Below are 20956 nucleotides of genomic sequence, written 5' to 3' on the forward strand. Positions count from 1 at the left end.
TGCCAGCTTCCCCCGCCCCCGCCGCCGTTTTCAAATTTTCAAATGATTCGGTAATAAGTATTCACCAGTAGAACTGTTAGATAAAATATTAAAAAAATTTTTTTTCTAGGAATTTTCTGGTATTTAGGGTGTTGCTTTAATCTCAATACAACATTATTTTGTGCAGAGTTAAAACTTTTAACAAATCGCGGTCAGGAAGCCCCTTGAAAACTCAACATTAGGATGGATAGATTTTCACCACAGGAAAAATGTTTATTTCCTCAGGACATTGAGTGACTCATGTTTCAGTCACTTTGTGGATTCTTGTTTTTGAAGAGAATTTTTTTTCAATCAGCTTAGGACAAAAGGATGAAAACAAAGGTAAGAGAACCAGAACTTGGTTTGGACTTAAAAGGCTTAAATACAAGATAATAATGTAAAAGGTACACAGTCTCTAGGAAAATTCTCAACTTTGAACCATCCTTCGCCTTGAGTCATAGTGAATGAAAAAGCTTTGGTAATTCTCAGAAACAATTTTAGGTCTTTCTATTCACTCTGTACTATGACTCTGTCAGCAAATGCCTTGAAAAGAATCCCCAAGGAACATTATCAAATTCAAACATTTTGTGTTCACAGTGTTATATTCCGATGTGTGGAATCAACAATCTCCAAATGAAACTGCATTATTCACATGTGAAACAAGAGTTCTGAAAAGGAATATATTTAAGTGCAAAAAGAATCAGGCTATACTTAAAGAACATAGATGAGAGGGAAGAGAGACTATACATCGAAGGATATATGAAAAAAACACAAATCATATTTTGCTAAACAAAAAAAGTTAACATTAGTCAACTTTGGAGGATATCAGAGAACCAATTTATTATTTAAAAAACAGGTAAAAAAAGGGAAAGAATCCATTACTTATCCTGTCTTATCTATATGAAAGATATCTCAGGGTAACCAAATTGGTGAAAAGGAGGTTTCTTTTTTTTTTTTTTTAAGATTTTATTTATTTATTTGACAGAGAGACACAGCGAGAGAGGGAACACAAGCAGGGGGGAGTGGGAGAGGGAGAAGTAGGCTTCCCGCTGAGCGGGGAGCCCGATGTAGGGCTCGATCCGAGGACCCCGGGATCATGATCTGAGCTGAAGGCAGACACTTATTGACTGAGCCACCCAGGCGCCCCAAGGAGGTTTCTCTTTATAAAAATATTCTAATCAATAACTAAAGAAAAAAATGATGTGACTGGAATGCCCCCAGTTTATAACCCCTAATAAAATAATGAACTTGTATCACAATGGTGCTGATATCACAAAAAGAAAGACAATCAGACATTATTATTCCTTGTGATAGAAATACACAAGACTATGAAGTGTATTCTTGTCAAAAAAAGTTTTTTTTCAAGCCTCTCAATCTAACTATCAACTCACAAGAAGCACAGGGAACAGAGAAACATATCTGAACTATGCCAACTGGGATACAATTAGTAAAATCCAGACTATGGGAAACTATATTTGACAAACAACCCAGTTTAACCACAAATAAATTTCAAACAAAAAACAAGGAAATAAACACAATCAGAAAAATCTGAACATTAATGGGGTAACTGATTTGAAGCGACTATTCCTAATTTGTCTTAGGTGTGATAATTTTTTTTAAGTCCTAAGATTGATATATTTACAGATGAAATGTGATATGTTATGTAGGATATGCTTCAAGATAATTGACAGCCAAGTGACAAAGGATATAGATAAATCATATTAGCGAGGAATTAATATTAGCTGAGGTTGGGTAATAATATAATAAATTAATTATAATTCTCTATAAATTTTTTCCCATTACAAAAAATGGGAATAAAAATTACTTGCAACATTTTATTCAAAACATGAACTTCTCTTAAAACCTGTTAACTCAAATGTTCAATAGTTCTGAAAGCAATCATATGATTCAAACTCATGACAAGTTTCCTTAAAGCTAAAAAGGAAGTAATAATGTATTGAAATGAAATCAAGAGCTACATACTATCTTATACTTGGTTGACCATATTTATTGTTATAGTTTAATTCTGCTCATGTTTTCCCACATTATCAAGAAAAAAGAATGGTGATCACGAGTCAATACTCTGTTTTTTATGCTTATAAATAAATAAAAGAAATATAGTCATCCAGACAGGTCCCCCCAAACACATTATATTCTAGACATAAAAGCTTATTTAGTCATTTATCTCAAATTAGACACTGAAGTCCCATAATCTCAAGATTCTTACAAAACAATTTTATAATTCTTGCAAAATCAAAACAAAAAACCAAAACAGAACTATGGAACACTAAAAACTGTCAGCCTAGGTTTAATTAAGGGGAAGAAATAACCGGCTTCCTTATTGCAAAACAGAGACAAGTGGTTTTTAGTCAAGCAATAATTCAGAAAGCTCTTCTAAAAACCATGTGCTCCATATCAATTGATTACCCTGAAGTCCATGCTTCTTGAATTGGAGAAGAGTTTAACATGCACAAAATATGCAAAACCAAGAGGGAAATATCTTCCTGGAGTGTCAATTTTTTTTCAAAGATTTTATTTATTTATTTGTGATAGAGAGACAGCGATTGATAGAGCAGGAGCAGGGGAGCAGAGGGAGAGGGAGAAGCAGACTCCCCACTGAGCAGGGATCCCAATGTGGAGCTCCATCCTAGGACCTTGGGATCAAGACTGAGCCTAAGGCAGATGCTTACCCCACTGAGCCACCCAGACACCCCTGGAGTGTCAATTTTATTCAAAGATTTGGGGGAGGAGAAAAATCCTGAATTTTTAAAAAGTTTTGTCAAGTGGATTCACAAGCAAATCAGCAGCATTTTGCTTTTCCATGTTGGGAATCATAAGTTTAATGGTAAAAATCTGGAGAGCAGAAAATTTTACATAAGCTGACTCTCAGAAATTACAGTTTTGTATTATCTGTGTATTAATACTTTTTAAAACCAAAATCATTTTTCTATTACATATTCCAATTACAAACATAAATCAGAGGTTAAGAGCAGAAGTTAGGAGGGTAAGCTTGAAACCACTGAGAAATTCAGGGTTCTTACAGCAATGTTTAAAAAAAACCAATTATACAATCCTAGTAGAATTATCAAGACTGTTTTGCAAATAAAAGAGAAGATCTGCTTCCGGTTTCTCTTGGGTCAGTTTTAAAATGGCTTCAGGAAGGAATGAAGTTCTGACATGTGCTACAACATGGACAAAACTTGAACGCATTACGCTAAGTGAAATAAGCCAGACACAGAAAAACAAGTGTTATATGATTCCATTTATATAGATTAGACATATTCAAAGAGGCAGAAAGTAGAATAGATATTATCCCCCCACCCTCTCTCTCTAAAATAAATAAATCAATCTTAAAAAAAAACCTGTTAAGATGGTAAAACTTACATTATGCATATATTACCACAATAAACACCCTCTAACCATGAACTTAACAAATAAATGACTTTAAAAGGTGATGCTCTTTATCTAAAAGTCAACACACATGCTCTTCTCTTCCCTGCCCTCCTGTACCACTTTACTCCTTATCATTCTTAGATTGGAACTGAAACATCGCTTCTTCATGGAAATCTTCCCTGAATTACAAATCAGGGAAAATTTTTGTGTTATACAGATATCTCCTTCATATTTATATATATAATTTTTCCATGATATTTACTTATACATTTTTTTCATGATAATTATTTCCCTCACTAGAATGTAAAGCTCCACGAGGGTAGAGACTGTTCGGTTTTGCTCACTCTGAATCTCCAGTGCTTGGATACATAACTGTTACTGGAATTCATGAGCGAAAAAATTTCTGAAGCCTCGCACTGGTGATACAGCCAAATTGTGGAAGATCAGAAGGTGCAAATGAAAAAAGCAGCGTGCTCCTAAGACCCATATGAACAAGTTGAAACTGAGGGTAACCCTGGTCTTTATGTTGTAATTGAAAGTACTTTGTATTTTAATGATTTTACTGATTCAGTACATTTAAGTGAAGTCTGTAAAGACATTTTATTTTGCTAAGTACAAATTAGATAAAAATTTCAAATAAGTTTTTAATCAAGCAAGATATTCTCTTGAAAAAAACATATGGATATGAACACAAACGGGACCACATCTGTGAAAAGTAAACTATAAGAATCAAAGCCAACACATTCTAAATTAAGTTTCTCAACCTCAGTAGCATGAACTTTTTATGACTATATCCCACTTAACCATTTTAAAATATAAAACTAAGTGGCATTAATTGCATTCACAATATTGTGCAGCCATCATCACTATTTCCAATATTTTTCATCACCCAAATGGACTCTGCACCTATTAAGCATTAACTTCTCATTCCCCACAACTCTGGTAACTTCGAATCTACTTCTTGTCTCTATGAATTTGACTCTTCTAGACAATTCACGTAAGTGGAATCATACAATATCTGTCTTTCTGTGTAATCACTTATTTCATTTAACATGATGTTTTCAAAGGTCATCCATATTGTGGCACGAATCAGAACTTCATTCCTTTTTATGGATGAATAATAATGCATTATATGTACATACCACATTTTTTGGGGGGAGGGGCCTTTCTCTTTTAATCCCCTCCCTGCTCCAACTCTTAAAGAAGTACCCAGAAATCAAATGCAAGGAAGCTCAAAGAGCCAAGGCTAGCCAGCCCAAGATTCGCAGGCTCCCTCCTACAGGGGCTAAAGTCTGGATGCTGGGGTCTCCACTCAGAGTCTGGTAGTAAAAGCTGGTGCAGAATAAGGTGGTTCCAGAAGCTAGCAGTAACCAGCCCAGAGGGACTTTCTGCAATGGGGCAATCCTAACAGAGCCAGGCTGTGTAAGAAATGGTGTTTGTTGGTCTTGTCAAAGAGCTCCTTCCTGTAGGCATTCGGAAACGGCACCGTGCACCCCCGCAGGAGACCAAGCCTAAGGCCCTGGCTCTGGACAAGACGCCCAAGCAGTGGAAAGCAGCCCCTGCCCTGGCCATGGCAGTGGATGGTCACCTGTATTTTATATTTTGTTTATCTATTTATCTGCTGAGGGACACTGGGCTGTTTCCACCTTTCTGAAAATGTGAATAATTCTGCTGAACATTGAAGTACAAGTACCTATACTTATACCTGAGTCCTAGTTTTCAGTTCTTTGTAGGTATTTACATAGGAGTGGAATTAGAGGAGGATCATATGGTAATTTTATGTTTAAGTTTTTGAAAATCCACAAAACTCTTTTCTCCAGCAGCTGAATCACTTTACATTCTCACCAACAGTCTATAAGAATTCCAATTTCTCCACATCCTAACACTTGTTGTTTTCTTTAAAAAAAAAAATAATAACAGCCATCCTAGTGTGTGTAAAGAGATATTTCCATGTGTTTTGGATTTGCACTTCCCCAATGACTAAATGATGTTGAGAATCTGTGTACTTACTGGCCATTTGTATATCTTCTTTGGAGAAAAGTGTATTCAAGTTCTTTGCCCATTTTTTAATTGGGTTGTTTGTCTTTTGTTGTTGAGTTGCAGAAGTTCTTCAAACATTCTGGATATTAAACCTTTATCAAATATATGATTTATGAACATTTCCTCCCATTCTGTGGGTTGTCTTTTCACTCTTAGTGTTCTTTGATGTATAAGAGATTTTAATTTTAGTGAAGTTCAATTTATCTATTTTTTTTCTTGTTGCCTATGCTTTGGGGGTCATATTTAAGAAACCACTGCCAAATCCAACATCATGCAGATATGTCTCTATATTTTCCTCTAAGAGTTTTATAGTTTTAGTTTGGGTCTTTAATGCATTTTGAGTTAATTTTTACATACAGCATAAAATAAGGGTCCAAATTCATTCTTTTGCATGTGAATATTGTTTTCCCAGCACCTTTTGTTGGAAGGACTATCCATATAAATGTTGAGAACAAAAGGAACCAATTTAAACATAACTTGATATGTGCTATACTTTATACATGACAAATAATTTCAAAAAAGGAAATATGAGGAGCACTTAGCCAATTAATCAGTACTTATCAACAGTCTTATACTATGTGCAAAGCCTAATGGTGATTGCTGTAAGGGTAATAAATTTAAGGTACAGTCTATATTTTTTAGAAGCTTAAAATTTATTTGGGAAAGTAAGCCACTACACCAGCCAAGTTAACTAATTTAAGGCATGCATGGAGCCAAGCCAAATGAGCACTTCAGACAGTATGAACTATAGGAGTTGGAGGAGGCAATTATCACTGCCAGCTGCAATGGAAGTTTTTCTTTGTTGGCATTAGTGTTAATCCAGCCATGTAAACCATTTATCAAAGAACAAAAGCAAAACTGAAAACCAAAATCTATATACATGGTCTCTTTCTGGCATGTTCCCAGTATTTTGTTATTTTAATAATATTTGTCATCAGGGCGCCTGGGTGGCTCAGTTGGTTAAGCGACTGCCTTCGGCTCAGGTCATGATCCTGGAGTCCCTGGATCGAGTCCTGCATCAGGCTCCCTGCTCAGCAGGGAGTCTGCTTCTCCCTCTGACCCTCCCCCCTCTCATCCTCTCTCTATCTCATTCTCTCTCTCAAATAAATAAATAAAATCTAAAAAAAAAAAAAATTTGTCATCAAAAGACTAATGTGGTCAAATTTATAAAACATATGCAACTAGTACAATGAATCTGTTTCCAGTATTTATAAAAGAATAACAGGAAATATGACAATTATTCCTGTCTTTCATATTCAACAAATTCAATATATGGCATTTCCCTTGTAATTCTTTTAAAATACAACACACTAGGTTATAGTATATATACTGTAACAGACAAATAACTTATACTAAAAATAAAGATAGTTTGAAAAAAAAAACACACCCAACATCCTTGCTAACATTTAAACAAATGTATTTGAAAACTCTGCCTCTTCTGTGGATTTGGTATTCATGCTCATTTTAGTTGAGATTTTTAAGCGATCTGTCCCATATATTTTATTTTATAAGACACTGTTAGGGGAAAAAAGTTACAGAGAACATACAACTTAATGAGTCCAAATGATAAAAAATATTCAAATGATAATAGAAAGTCTTTAGCAAAGGAACTATTCCTTAATGATACACACTTGAATGAATTTGGCACAATGAAAAAAAAAAGAATGCTTTGTATAGATTAAAATAATCTGCCACTGAACATACAGTCCAAAAGCTTCCCAAAATATACTTAAGCAAACCATAAAAGAATAATTGGTACAATTGAAAGTAAGATCACCATAGACAACCATATCGTCTGATACCTCCACTACAGTAAAGTTTGGTTTATTAAAAAATATCTGACCTTACTTCAGTATTATGAACAACTTAGAAAATGAAATAAGCCCTCTAAGAATAAACAGAGTATCTTGAATATAGGAGAGAGACAACATTTACCAACCTGGGTCTGATATATAACCATTTGCTATGTGTTTATCTATCTACATGTGTTTATTAACATTGGTAAAATTTTGCAAAGTAGTATAGTTGCATTATCCGTCCTCCTTTTCCCTCCTGTGGTCTACTTGGCATCCACTGCTTTGTGATACCCTTGGCTTCATGCCTTCCTTCTAAATGTCATTCATGAATAGGGGAAACTCTAAAGGGCTTCTCTTACTTGTAAGTGGATAACTGGTGACTTCATGAATTAATTATCTATTGACTTGCTAGGTAGATATATATTTGGACTCAATTTTAATGAGGTACAACAAAGTATCAAGATAGTGAGGTTAATTTTAGACAAAGATGAAAATGGACATCTTACCCACATGCAGGCCTCAATCCTAACTTTTGAGATGATGCTCCACAAAGAAATGGTTCCTTCAGTGCCCTCTTCATCTGGACAAATAATCTGATCAGGATAGGGTGGTTCGGGGAAATTAACTGAATTGCATTCATAAGCAGCTAATGTAACTGAAGCTATATGTGGACCCTATAAAACAAATATGAGAAACCTCTGATGAGAAATATTAAAGCAAAAGGAATTATCAATACACGTCATTTTAACAGTATCTTAATTACTATATGTAAATAGAAAAATCTTAGCTTTCATTTCTTTATTTTTATGGGGGGGGCAGCAAAGGGAGAGAGAGAGAATCTTAAGCAGGCTCCACACCCAGCATGGGGCCCAACACGAGGCTCAATCTCACTCTGTGAGATCATGAACTAAGCTGCAATCAAGAGTCAGATGTTTAACCAACTGAGACACCCAAGCACCCTGAAAAATCTTAGCTTTCAAAGAACAAGAATCTGGGGCACCTGGGTGGCTCAGTTGTTGGGCATCTGCCTTCAGCTCGGGTCATGACCCTGGGGTCCTGGGATCGAGCCCCACATTGGGCTCCCTGCTCAGTGGGGAGTCTGCTTCTCCCTCTGCCACTCCCCCGCTTGTGTTCCTTCTCTGTGTCTCTCTCTGTGTCAAATAAATAAATAAAATCTTTAAAAAATATATTAAAAAAAATAAAGAACACGAATCTAACTAAATATTTCAAGTTACAGTTGGTAATTTGAAAAAATAATACTTCTCAGAATTGCTTCCTGGCTTGCTTTTTTTAAAAAAAATTCAGATTTATTGAGGTATAATTTATGTATAGTAAGAGTCACTATTTGTATGTCTGTAGTTCAATGAATTTTGACAAATATATTCAACTGTATAACTACAACCAATCAAGGTATAGAATATTTCCATTGCTACAAAAAGTTTCCTCATGTCCTTTTGTAATCAATCTCCTCCCCCAACACCAGCCTCTAGAAACCTTATGATTTCTGGCTTTATTCTGATTTTATTTATCTATATTCCCAATTGTAAGAATGTTACAGCCTGTGATAGAAACTTCCTGTGCCCTATTCTTTTAGGCATAATTTGAGAATACCACTTTTTGTCCTTACTTAAAAACAGTTGGTGAAGTAACTACCTAACTTACCTCCCCCAAAGATAACAGATCCTTAAAACAAAAGTGTGGAACCAGTATCAGTGAGTTTTTTTTCTTTTTGTAAAGATTTTATTTATTTGAAAGACAGAGTGTGAGAGAGAGAGAGAGAGAGATCATGAGCAGTGGGGAGTGGTAGAGGGAGAAGCAGGCTTCCCGCTGAGCAGGGAGCCCGATGCGGGACTCAATCCTAGGACCCTGGGATCATGACCTGAGCCAAAGGCAGACACTTAACTGACTGAGCCACCCAGGTGCCCCGAGTTTTTCTTTTAAAGCAATTTTTTCTATGGAAGCTTTTGTGTTGCTGTGTACCTTTATTTTAAAATATTACAAAAATTAATAATCACACTGGTTAAAATGGATTAATATTAGATGTGTGATAAAGGCTTAAACACAATGGTTCCCAAGTGCACATGTATGCCAAGGTGAGGGGTCTGCATAAGAACCAAGTAGGGAGTTTACTAAAAATATAAATTCCTGAGGCAACTGGATGGCTCAGTTGGTTAAGTGTCTGCCTTCGGCTCAGATCATGATCCTGGGGTGCTGGGATTGAGCCCCACATCGGGCTCCCCGCTGAACAGGGAGTCTGCTTCTCCCTCTGCCCCTCTCCCAACTCATGCTCTCTCTCTCTAATAAATAAATACAATCTTTAAAAATATATATGTATCGGTCCCCTATGCATAGATTTATTCAATAGGTGGGGATGGGAACCTGTATGTTTTAAATAAGCTCTTTTAGAATTTCAAATAGGTTAGGTTCTAATAGGCTAGGTTTGGGAACCATTGGGAGAACAGTAAATTAAGGGTCAGAAATTAAACTTAGACAAAGTCACTTAACCTTTCTGGGCCTCAGTTTTACTCTTCTGCAAGGCAAAAGAATTAGACTCTTAGTTTTATCCAGCTCCAAAATTTAAAAACTCCAAATATAATCAAATATGTCAATAAAATCTAACAATTTCCAAAGTTCTCATGAGGTGTCACAGCTAAACCCTGGACATCCTTAACATGTTGCTCTAACACACAAGAGTAAAGCATACTGAGGACATAGTGGCCATGGCATAACTTCTAGAGCCAGATGTTCTGGTTCAGGTTCTGGCCTCTGTCACTTACTTTCTGAGTCTTGCTTTCCTAATCTATAAAATGGAAATCATCAAATACCTTCAGAACCTACATTCTGGGGATACTATAAGGTTTAAATCAGTCAACTCATATAAAGTACTCAGCTTAGAATAAGCCCTCAAAATGTACTAGCCATTAATTATTATGAAGAAAAATACTATATTTGTAGAATAAAATTTTATAGGATAATAAATAAAAAAATTTAAGTTATGTAAGTAATATAATATGAAATTATGTTATATATGTAAAAGGTACACATAATTTTATTCTCTCGCTCTCTCTATACATATACATATAGAGTAAGTGGTCTCTGTATATAAGAGAGCCTTTTTAAATCATAAGGTAAAAGAATTTGTGGTTCAGGGGCACCTGGGTGGCTCAGTTGGTTAAGCGTCTGACTTTGGCTCGGGTCGTGAGATCCAGCTCAGTGTCAGGCTCCACACTCAGCGCAGAGCCTGCTTAAGATTCTCTCTCCCTCTCCCTCTGCCCCCTCCCCGCCCTGCTCATATGTTTGCGTGTGTGTGCTCTCTCCCTCTCTAATAAATAAATAAATAAATAAATAAAATCTAAAAAATAAAAAAGAATTGTGGTTCAAAGACAAATGTGCACAAGATGCAACAATGAAAATAAAATATTAAAGACCTATTGCTATCAAGATAAAAGGTGATGGGGGCGCCTGGGTGGCTCAGTCGGTTAAGCATCTGACTTCTGCTCAGGTCATGATCCCAGGGTCCTGGGATCGAGCCCCAGGTTGGGCTCCCTGCTCAGGGGGGAGTCTGCTTGTCCCTCTTCCTCTGCCCCTCCCACCGCTTGTGCTCTCTCTATCTCTGTTGCTATCACTGTCTCTCTCTCTCAAATAAATAAAATCTTAAAATACTTTTATTTTTAAAAGGTGATTTAAGGGGCGCCTGGGTGGCTCAGTCGTTAAGCGTCTGCCTTCGGCTCAGGTCATGGTCCCGGGGTCCTGCGATCGAGCCCCGCATCGGGCTCCCTGCTCTGCGGGGAGCCTGCTTCTCCCTCTCCCACTCCCCCTGCTTGTGTTCCCTCATTCGCTGTGTCTCTGTCAAATAAATAAATAAAATCTTTAAAAAAAAAAAGGTGATTTAAAACAAAACTTTTTGTTGCATGTTAATAGGAAAAATATATTCATAAATCTAAGCTACATTTCTCCCTATATGCAACTGGTATGTGTTCAAATAAAATCTAAAAAATGAAGTTCTACACTTAGCACTGAATCAATTAATTATTCATTTTTTGGGCGCCTGGGTGGCTCAGTCACTTAAGTGTCTGCCTTTGGCTCAGGTCATAATCCTTGGGTGTGGGATTGAGTCCCGCATTGGGCTCCCTGCTCAGTGGGGAGTCTGCTTCTCCTTCTACCCTCCCCCCCCCGCTCGTGATCTCTCTCTCTCTCTCAAATAAATAAAATCTTTAAAAAAAAATTTTTTTTCTGTACCAAAAAATTCTATGTGAAGTTTTATAGTCTGTTCCTCTTTTCCTTGAGTTTTAATTCACAGAAATCCATAAACAGCAATATTTACATTTAAAAAATAATTACATAAATGCTTTTGATCAGTCACATTTTCCTTAAAAATTATGATTAACCATGAAATTCACAACTTCTTCTTTGAATACTACATGCATAAGAGATTTCACAGTTGGGGGAAAATTATTACTTTGTGATTATTTTTTTAAGATTTTATTTATTTATTCATTAGAGAGAGAGAGAGAAACAGCATGAGAGGGGAGAGGGTCAGAGGGAGAAGCAGGCTCCCCGCCGAGCCGGGAGCCCGATGTGGGACTCGATCCCAAGACTCTGGGATCATGACCTGAGTCGAAGGCTGTCGCTTAACCAGCTGAGCCACACAGGCGCCCTTACTTTGTGGTTCTTTTTTTTTTTTTTTTAAAGATTTTATTTATTTATTTGACACAGAGAGAGCAAGCACAAGTAGGCAGAGCGGCATGCAGAGGGAGAGGGAGAAGCAGGCTCTCCGCTGAGCAGGGAGCCCGACGTGGGGCTCGATCCCAGGACCCTGGGATCATGACCTGAGCCGAAGGCAGTCGCTTAACCAACTGAGCCACCCTGGCGCCCCTTACTTTGTGATTCTTAAAAAAAAAAAAACCAAGTTTAAAGTTTGTGGAATTCAGAATAATTGAATTAGGTGAAAATTTTCTTACTGCACACATAGCTAAGTATAAGATGCAATTAAAAAAAAAACAATTTAGTTTCCACCTGTAATGTTTGAAAACACAAAAGAAAAATGTGATACCAGTAAGTAAACAGAAGAAATTCAAGGTTTTGTCCACGATATCCCCATACAATTGTCCCCTGTAAGATGTAGGAACAGTTTACACCTCAACTCTAGAAATGAACTCTCAGTGAACAAAAATTAAATGGTCCTGGATGCTAAACTAAGATTTCTGGGATACACAGGAAAGAAAAAACTACATTTCTATTCTTGAAATATAGATAAAATATGTACCTCAACAGATCAAAGACACTATCCAACAAGATAAAACACTTATTCATAGTTTCAATTTTAAGTAATTCTAAAAAGGGAAAATTTCAGCAATCTGATGAGAATTTTTTCCCTAAAGAAAGGACAGTTCATTCACACAACTAAACTGATATATACTTTCCATAACCACACTAATAAGTCATGATTACTCAGCCTTAGAGCAGATGTGGTGGTTCCCAGCAAAATGGACACAAATAACTCAGCTTTTTGTCCTTTGTTCATTCTCAAGAGCCCGTTTAGCCTGTACCTTGACATTTTAGTTTAAACTATGCTAACTATAAGAAACCTCACAAGTCGGGCGCCTGGGTGGCTCAGTTGGTTAAGCGACTGCCTTCGGCTCAGGTCATGATCCTGGAGTCCCGGGATCGAGTCCCACATCAGGCTCCCTGCTCGGCAGGGAGTCTGCTTCTCCCTCTCCCACTCCCCGTTTGTGTTCCCTCTCTCGCTGTGTCTTTCTCTGTCAAATAAATAAATAAAATCTTTAAAAAAAAAAAAAAAGAAACCTCACAAGTTCTTTTCAACATTATAGGCTGATGGTTCCTAAATGTAACTGAGTTGACTGAAATAAAGATTAGTTTACAGAAGAAATACAAACATCAAAACTAAAAAATGGTTTTTTTGTTTTTTTTAAAAGATTTTATTTATTTTTTAGAGAGCGAGCGAGAGAGAAACAGCATGAGAGAGGAGAGGGCCAGAGGGAGAAGCAGACTCCCCGCTGAGCCGGGAGCCCGATGCGGGACTCGATCCTGGGACTCCAGGATCATGACCTGAGCCGAAGGCAGTCGCTTAACCAACTGAGCCACCTAGGCGCCCCTAAAAAATGGTTTTGATTAGAATAATTTTAAAGGTTACACATATTCAAACTACCTTTTAAGTTTATTTTCAAAACCTACAAGTTCCACTGCAATGTATCAAATATTTAAGAATCATATTTTAACCATACTAAATGAAAAAAAAAAGGGATAAAGACAAACAGCTATTGTATAAGTAGAAAAGGTTATCTGGACAGAACCACCATGAAACATATTTAAAAAAAAAAAAAAACCCACAATGTACTGAGCAGGAAGTTACAGCTGTCCTGGGAGTATGCAGGTATTGATATGTATGAGTTAGAGGTCCTGGCCTTTGGTTGGGTGGTTTTGTCTCAGATCATGAAGTAAATGGTACAGACTTTTACATCTACAGTAATCTAGAAAACTGGACAAAACATATGGAACAATTCTTTTCAGGCATTGTACCACAGGCAGTACATGATTTCTGATGGCTAAGAGAAGGGATACAAATGAGGAAACCCTATGATGACTCTGGTTTTTCATCTGGAGACACATTTCATGTTTATAGCAAAATCCAAAGAGAAAGAGCCCAAGCAAAGCATGGTGGTCTTGGGGCAGCTGGCTGGCTCAGTCTGAAGAGCATGAACTCTTGCTCTCGGGGTCATGAGTTTGAGCCCCACACTGGGTGTAGAGATTACTAAAAATAATAAACAAACAAACAAAGCATAGCGGTCTTGCTGAGTTCAGAAGTAAATCCGAGTTTAGGGAGGCTGAGTAAATGAAATCTGTGGGACAGAATACTAATAAAGAGGGAGCTATGCAGAAAAAGAACTCTAGAAATATACACAAGGTCCCCTTGAGGCTCTGACATATAAAGCTGCATGGCAGGCTACAGTGAGATTCCATTAGGCTAGGCAAAGTATAAGCAGCAGGAAAACAACTAACAGGGAGTTGTAAGCTAAACAATTCCTAGAGTTCACACAGGACTAGGAAACACTTGCACTTCAACCAGCTAAAGTGGAGAGATAGCATTCAGGGAAGAAGACCTTGGAAAGAGCCTAGAGTAACAGTTACTCCAGATAGGCCATAAAATGTTTTTTAAAAACCCTTAAACAGATCAAGCTGATCCATAGGTAACTTAACTGTCCACCAAAACAAAAAAATTGATGCTCTGCAAAGAAAGACAACAAAATCCATACAATCAACAATATAATACATGTCCAGCATCTAATAAGAAACAACTATTCTGTGAAGCATGAAAATATGACCCATAACCGGAAGAAACATTAGTCAATAGAAACAGAAATGTCAGAGATAATGGAATTAGCAGACAAGAACCTAAAGACAGTAAATACAAGTATGTTCAAGGATCTAAAGCAGCAACTGACAAACTTCAAATATGGGCCAAATTTGACCCACACTAGTTTTATAGAGTTTCAAAGAATACAGCCATGTGCATTCATTTACATATCATGTCTGGCTAATACTGTGCTACAATGGCAAAACTGAATAGCTCTGAAAGACTCTATAGTCCATGAAGTCTAAAATAATTACTATATGGCCTTTTACAGAAAAAGTTTGTTGATACCTGATTTAAAGGAAAACATAAACACATGAGGAAAGAAATGAAAGTATAAAAAAATGGAACTTCTAGGGGTGCCTGGGTGGCTCAGTTGGTTAGGTATTTGCCTTCGGCTCAGGTCATGATCCCAGAGTCCTAGGCTTGAGCCCCATGTAGGGCTCCCTGCTCAGCAGACAGCTTGCTTCTCCCTTTCCCTCTGCTGCTCTCCCTACTTGTGCTCTGTCAAATAAATAAAATCTTAGGAAAAAAAAAAAAAAAAGGAACTTCTAGGGTTGAAAATAAAGTATCTGTATAGAAAAATTCATTGGCTAGATTATTAATAGATTAGACACTACAGAAGAAAATATTAGAGACCTTGAAGATAGGGCAATAGAAAGTGTCCAAACTAAAGGATATAGAGAGTAAAGGCTATGAAAGAAATAAACCTCAGTAACCTGTGGAATAATACCAACCAGTCTACTATACGTGTAATTGGAATCCCAGAAAAGAGAGGAGAAGGTTTGTGTTAGTGGGGAGTGTGTGCAGAAAAATACCAATCCATCAACTCACAGATCTAAGAAACTCAACAAACCTCAGTCAAGACAAATACAAAGAAACAAAGAAAATAAAACTTAATCAGATCACTGAAAAGCATCATAATCATAATATAATCAAATTGCTATAACTCAATAATGATGAGAAAATCTTAAAAGCAATCTGAGAGATAAAGATAAATTATCTACAGGGAAATATAGACAAGACTTCTCATCAGAATAATGCAAACCAAGAGACAATGGAATTATTTCTATGAAGTGCTGAAAGGAAAAAAAAAAATCTAGAATCCAGGGAAAATATATTTTAAAAATGAAGATAACACAAAAACATTTCAGACCAAAAAAAAAGCCAAAAAAATTTGTTCTACCAGATGAAAATTTTAATGTACACAAAGGAGTAAAGACTACTGGAAATATAAAAGACTTTTCTTACTCATTAAAAATCTCTTTAAAAATATCTAGCTGTCTAAAGTAAAAACTATGGCACATGTAGAAGTAAAATATATGACAACACCATATAGTATGGGAAGGAGAAAATAGAATATACTCTTGCAAAGCAGTTATATTACATATGCTAAAAAAAAAAAAAGCTCAATCCAAAAAAAGGTAGGAAAAGAAGAATAAAAAATAGGTGGGACAAATAGTTTGAGGATACACTTAAACCTAACCATATTTTTTTTTAATATTTTATTTTATTTATTTGAGAGAGAGAGTGAGAGAGAGAACACAAGAGGGGGTAGGGTCAGAGGGAGAAGGAGACCCCCCACTGAGCAGGGAGCCCGATGCGGGGCTCGATCCAGGGACTCCAGGATCATGACCTGAGCCGAAGACAGTCGCTTAACCAACTGAGCCACCCAAGCACCCTTATTAAACCCAACCATATTAATAACTACATTAATTATAAATGTACCAAACATACAAATGAAAAGGCAGAGAGTGTCAGACTGGATTAAAAACAAGACCTCAGTACATGCCATTTATAAGAAGCCCATTTTAAACATCAAGACCCAAAAGTAAAAGTAAAAGGATGAAAAAAGATAACTCATTTAAAATAATCATAAAAAATATGGAGTGGCCATATTAATATCAGATAAAGTAGGCCTGGGTACAGGGAATATTACTACAGGATGAATAAGGACATTTCATAATGATAAAATCACTAATTCCCAGGAAGACTGAACAACCCTAAGTGTGTAGGCACCTAATAACAGAGTGTAAAATACATAGAGCAAAAACTGACAGAACTGAAAGGACAAATAAACATCCCCAATTACAGCTGGAAATTTCAATATCCTTCTCTTATTAGTTGATAGAACAATTAAATTGACAACTAGCATGGCTACAGAACACCTGAACAATATGGAACACTCTACTCAACAATAGCCAAATCTATATTCTTTTCAGGGACACATGAAACACTCATCAAGATAGACCATATGATGTGATACAAAATGAATCTCGGTGCATTTAAAAGGATGTGCCATGCAGAAAGGTAAAGATCAATACAAGGAGCGCTATCCAAGGAAAAGTGGCAAGTGAAGGTTCTTGAAGGTTAATTTCTCCAGTTAAGGTCAGTATCCTTTAACCTATGAGGTGGTAATCAAAGGAAGCTAAACAGCTATATCTAGCCCAGACTGTTATTCCCCAGCAGAGGAAGCTCTATAAATTCCCTAGAGATCAAGTCACAAGTAACATTCACTAACTGTACTCATAACCCCCGAGAGTTCCTAATTAATGTCAATAGAAGTTCCTGTTAATGACGAGGAGGTTAAATGTTAAGATTGCAATGAAAAGTTAAGTTCTCATCAAAGAGGCAGTTTTAGGTTTTGTTTTTTTAAAATAATTCAGTATAGTCATTCTAAGTGAAGTCACCTCAATAAGATAGTTCAGCTATTCATGACATATCAGACATCTGGTTTTGCCTCATATATCTAGTCTCATGAGATGTATTACATTATATTTTCCAAAGTTTTGATCATGGAATAATTTGCCTTGTCTAGGATAAATGATGCTTGCTTGGCTAGGGAATAGTATGTCTGGGTGAGAGCAAAATCATAGTTAATTTGGGGGTAAAATTTCTTATAAGAGCAGATATAGGTATTTGTGGAAAAAGTGTTTTAACTTTTAAACTATTCTTTTAAGATAAATTTTAAGTTATATTTCTACAACTTAAGCTCTTTCATGAGTAGTGTATAAAAGGAAGTTTTAGTGACTGATTGAAAAAAATTTAACAGAGATAATTCTATGAGATCAATTTGTACTCTAACTTCAGGAATAGTAATATACCAAAAGTTCTAAGACAAATTTAGAATTTAAAAAATTGTCCTAAAGAGATAAAATATCATTCCTGAAATTATATGACCAAAAATACCCTAATATGGTAGTGAAGAGAAGTTATAAGTAGTGCCTGGATAGTAATGTAGTACTATTAAAGCCCCGAGAACGAAGTCTTGGTACTACAAACACAAATTAGGGTCTTTTGTAGGGAGGGTGTGGGATATTCACGTTAACCTCTGAAAAAAATTACATTAGTAAAATGACAAACTTGTATGTGCACTGCTGCTTCATTTAAAAAATGTTTTCTGCTTTTGAACTTTACTGTTGGATTTACTTGGGAGCCCTTGTTTCTTGCAGAGACATTTTTTTTTTTAAAGGAAAAACCTAAAATGGTAATATTAATTAACTGTTAGCCTATTCAGCCACACCTCTTTATCAACCAAGATGAAGAATATGATATAATATTAAAAGTGCAGTATGTGTATGCATGAGTTTTTGTAAGGAAGATAAGGGGACAGACAGACATTCTTCCACCTTAGGCGGTTCCCTTAGAACTGATAAAACATTCCTAAAGACTAGAGTTGTTTGTACAACATCTGTAATGTCAATTCATAGCCTAATCCATCATCCATACACAGAAGTCAAGTGAGATCCCAAAGGCAAAATTTCCAATTAGTTTTGTCTGGAAACTTTAGGGCAAAGGTAATAAAATCAAGAATCCTGTGCTGATTCACTGGGAAAACATTTGTTTGCCATACTCCTTCACTAAGGAACAAAAGGAGTCAGTGGTTAGTCTGGAATGTGATTCATTAGGAATATCTGGGTGATAAATAAATGAAAGGAGATGACAAATGGTTGTACAACTTGCAAAACCTTTGTTTTCTTTAAGTTCGACTTTTAGGGGACTTTAAAAATACTTTTACAAACAGGAATTCTACTTTTCAAATTCTTTTAATCATTGCTTTTCTCATCATAGTCAGAAAACAACTTAAGGTTATGGTGTATAGCAAATCATTCTAGAAGGCTAGAGCATAAAATTATTAATTCCAAACGGGCATTGAAAAGTTTAACTAGTGTTTATATTATTTTTGTGAGGAAGGTCCCAAGTTTATAAATTAAGCCTCTGGTCCCTCTCTATAAAATATAGTATCATATGTCAAAAAGCAGTGATTTGGGCATTAATGTGGGTTTGTTTTCTGAATCTGCTAGTAACTTACTAGATATAATCAGACTTCTATCTCACATTCCTCATTTGATGAAAAGCCTACTACTAGTAGTAATAGTAGTAGTAGTAGTAGCAGCAGTAGTAGTAATAGTAATAATAATAATAATAATGCCTGCACAGCTTAGGTAACAGCAAGAATATGGGAAATTCTTTTTTAAAAAAGATTTATTTATGAGCGGGGGAAGATGGCGGCGGCCGTACCACAGCAGGCCTGGACCGTGGAGCAGCTGCGCAGTAAGCAGCTGCCCAAGAAGGACATTATCAAGTTTCTACAGGACCATGGTTCAGATTCATTTCTTGCAGAACATAAGTTATTAGGAAACATTAAAAATGTGACCAAGACAGCTAACAAGGACCATTTGGTTACAGCCTACAACCATCTTTTTGAAAGTAAGCATTTCAAGGGTACTGAAAGTATAAGTAAAGTGTCTGAGCAGGTGAAAAATGTGAAGCTTAATGAAGATAAACCCAAAGAAACCAAGTCTGAAGAGACTCTGGATGAGGGTCCACCAAAATATATAAAATCTGTTCTTAAAAAAGGAGATAAAACCAACTTTCCCAAAAAGGGAGATGTTGTTCACTGCTGGTATACAGGAACACTACAGGATGGGGCTGTTTTTGATACTAATATTCAAACGAGTTCAAAGAAGAAGAAAAATGCCAAGCCTTTAAGTTTTAAGGTTGGAATAGGCAAAGTTATCAGAGGATGGGATGAAGCACTCTTAACTACGAGTAAAGGAGAAAAGGTTCGATTAGAGGTTGAACCAGAACGGCCCTATGGAAAGAAAGGACAGCCTGATGCCAAAATTCCACCAAATGCAAAACTCATTTTTGAAGTGGAATTAGTGGATATTGACTGAAACAGCAATGCTTCGGATATAAAGACACCAGCAACAATAAAACATGGCCTTGAAGAAACTTACGTAACTAATTAGAGCTGGTTACTACTGTAAGGGAAGAGTCAACTGGAAAATTCAAGAACTCCGATATTGTTTACCCAATCCCCAACTTTTAATATGTAATCCATTATAATTCCCTAAAGTTTGAAATATTTTACTACAGCTGTATAAAATACTGTTTAAGAAGAAATGACTTTCCTTTTACCTCATGTTGTAAACTAAAAGGCTCAATAAAAACATATTCAGTGTCTTGAAAAAAAAAAGATTTATTTATTTATTTTAGAGTGCCTGCACGTGCATGAGTGGGGGGAGGGGTAGAGGGAGAGAATCTTCAAGCAGACTCCTGGCTGAGTATGGGGCTCCGATCCCACCACCCACGAGATCATGACCTGAGCTGAAACCAAGAGTCAGAAGCTCAACCGACTGAGCCACCCAGGTGCTCCTATATAACATTCTATAGTAAAAAAGTATTATATGGTAAGTATAAAACTGCTAACCAAAACAAAAAAATGTAAATTCTATACTTCAAGCTCCCAAGTTATAAGGACACCCTGTTGAAGTCATTTTTATACTGAATTAATTCATAATATATGTTTTCTTTTTAAAAGATTTTATTTTTGGGGCGCCTGGGTGGCTCAGTTGGTTAAGCGACTGCCTTCGGTTCAGGTCATGATCCTGGAGTCCCAGGATCGAGTCCCGCATCAGGCTCCCTGTTCGGCAGGGAGTCTGCTTCTCCCTCTGACCGTACTCCCTCTCATGCTCTCTGTCTCTCATTCTCTCTCTCTCAAATTAAAAAAAAAAAAAAATCTTTAAAAGATTTTATTTTTATATAATCTCTACAACCAACATGGGGCTCAAACTCACAAGATCAAGAGTTGCATACTCCACCCACTGAACCAGCCCCACACCCCTAGACATGTTTTACTTTTCTTCTCTAAACCTAAACAATTTTTGGTCATAAAGTTGATTTAAGTATTCACGAGAAGCGGACCACGTAATTATAGAGAACTTTAAAAAAGTTATTATAAGTTGTTTAAAATAGATATCCAACAGGATAGATTTCAGCTAAACTGAATCTCCTTACCTTTCATTTAAGCACACATTAATAAACAGTGATT

The 20956-nt window shown here is 36.4% G+C and overlaps 2 protein-coding genes, 1 non-coding gene and 1 pseudogene across 8 annotated transcripts in view; 2 read left to right on the forward strand and 2 right to left on the reverse strand.

Annotated features, from left to right (window-relative positions):
• Positions 1-20956, reverse strand: part of VMP1 (vacuole membrane protein 1) — a 139651-nt gene that overhangs the window by 70479 nt on the left and 48216 nt on the right. For 5 of the 6 annotated variants that reach the window (XM_064582388.1, XM_064582389.1, XM_045889280.3 and 2 more), the window contains one exon: positions 7754-7921. The exons of the other annotated variant lie outside the window; for it this stretch is intronic. In XM_064582388.1, the coding sequence (XP_064438458.1) occupies positions 7754-7921 (168 nt within the window). The remainder of the gene's footprint in view (positions 1-7753; positions 7922-20956) is intronic. 6 annotated transcript variants of the gene reach the window in all.
• On the reverse strand, positions 336-6496 carry LOC123854204 (transmembrane protein 256-like; annotated as a pseudogene).
• TRNAR-UCU (transfer RNA arginine (anticodon UCU)) lies at positions 10708-10791 on the forward strand. Its single transcript has one exon. It is a non-coding gene; the product is annotated as a tRNA-Arg (tRNA).
• On the forward strand, positions 19119-20096 carry LOC123854202 (peptidyl-prolyl cis-trans isomerase FKBP3-like). The gene has a single exon (XM_045889284.2). It carries the CDS (start codon positions 19125-19127, stop codon positions 19797-19799), a length of 675 nt encoding a protein of 224 aa, XP_045745240.2. The 5' UTR covers positions 19119-19124; the 3' UTR covers positions 19800-20096.

The sequence above is a fragment of the Mirounga angustirostris genome, unplaced genomic scaffold, assembly GCF_029215605.1.
Source record: "Mirounga angustirostris isolate CCGP_5_RB_7025 unplaced genomic scaffold, mMirAng1.0.hap1 SCAF_17, whole genome shotgun sequence".
NCBI classification, from domain to species: Eukaryota; Metazoa; Chordata; class Mammalia; order Carnivora; family Phocidae; genus Mirounga; species Mirounga angustirostris.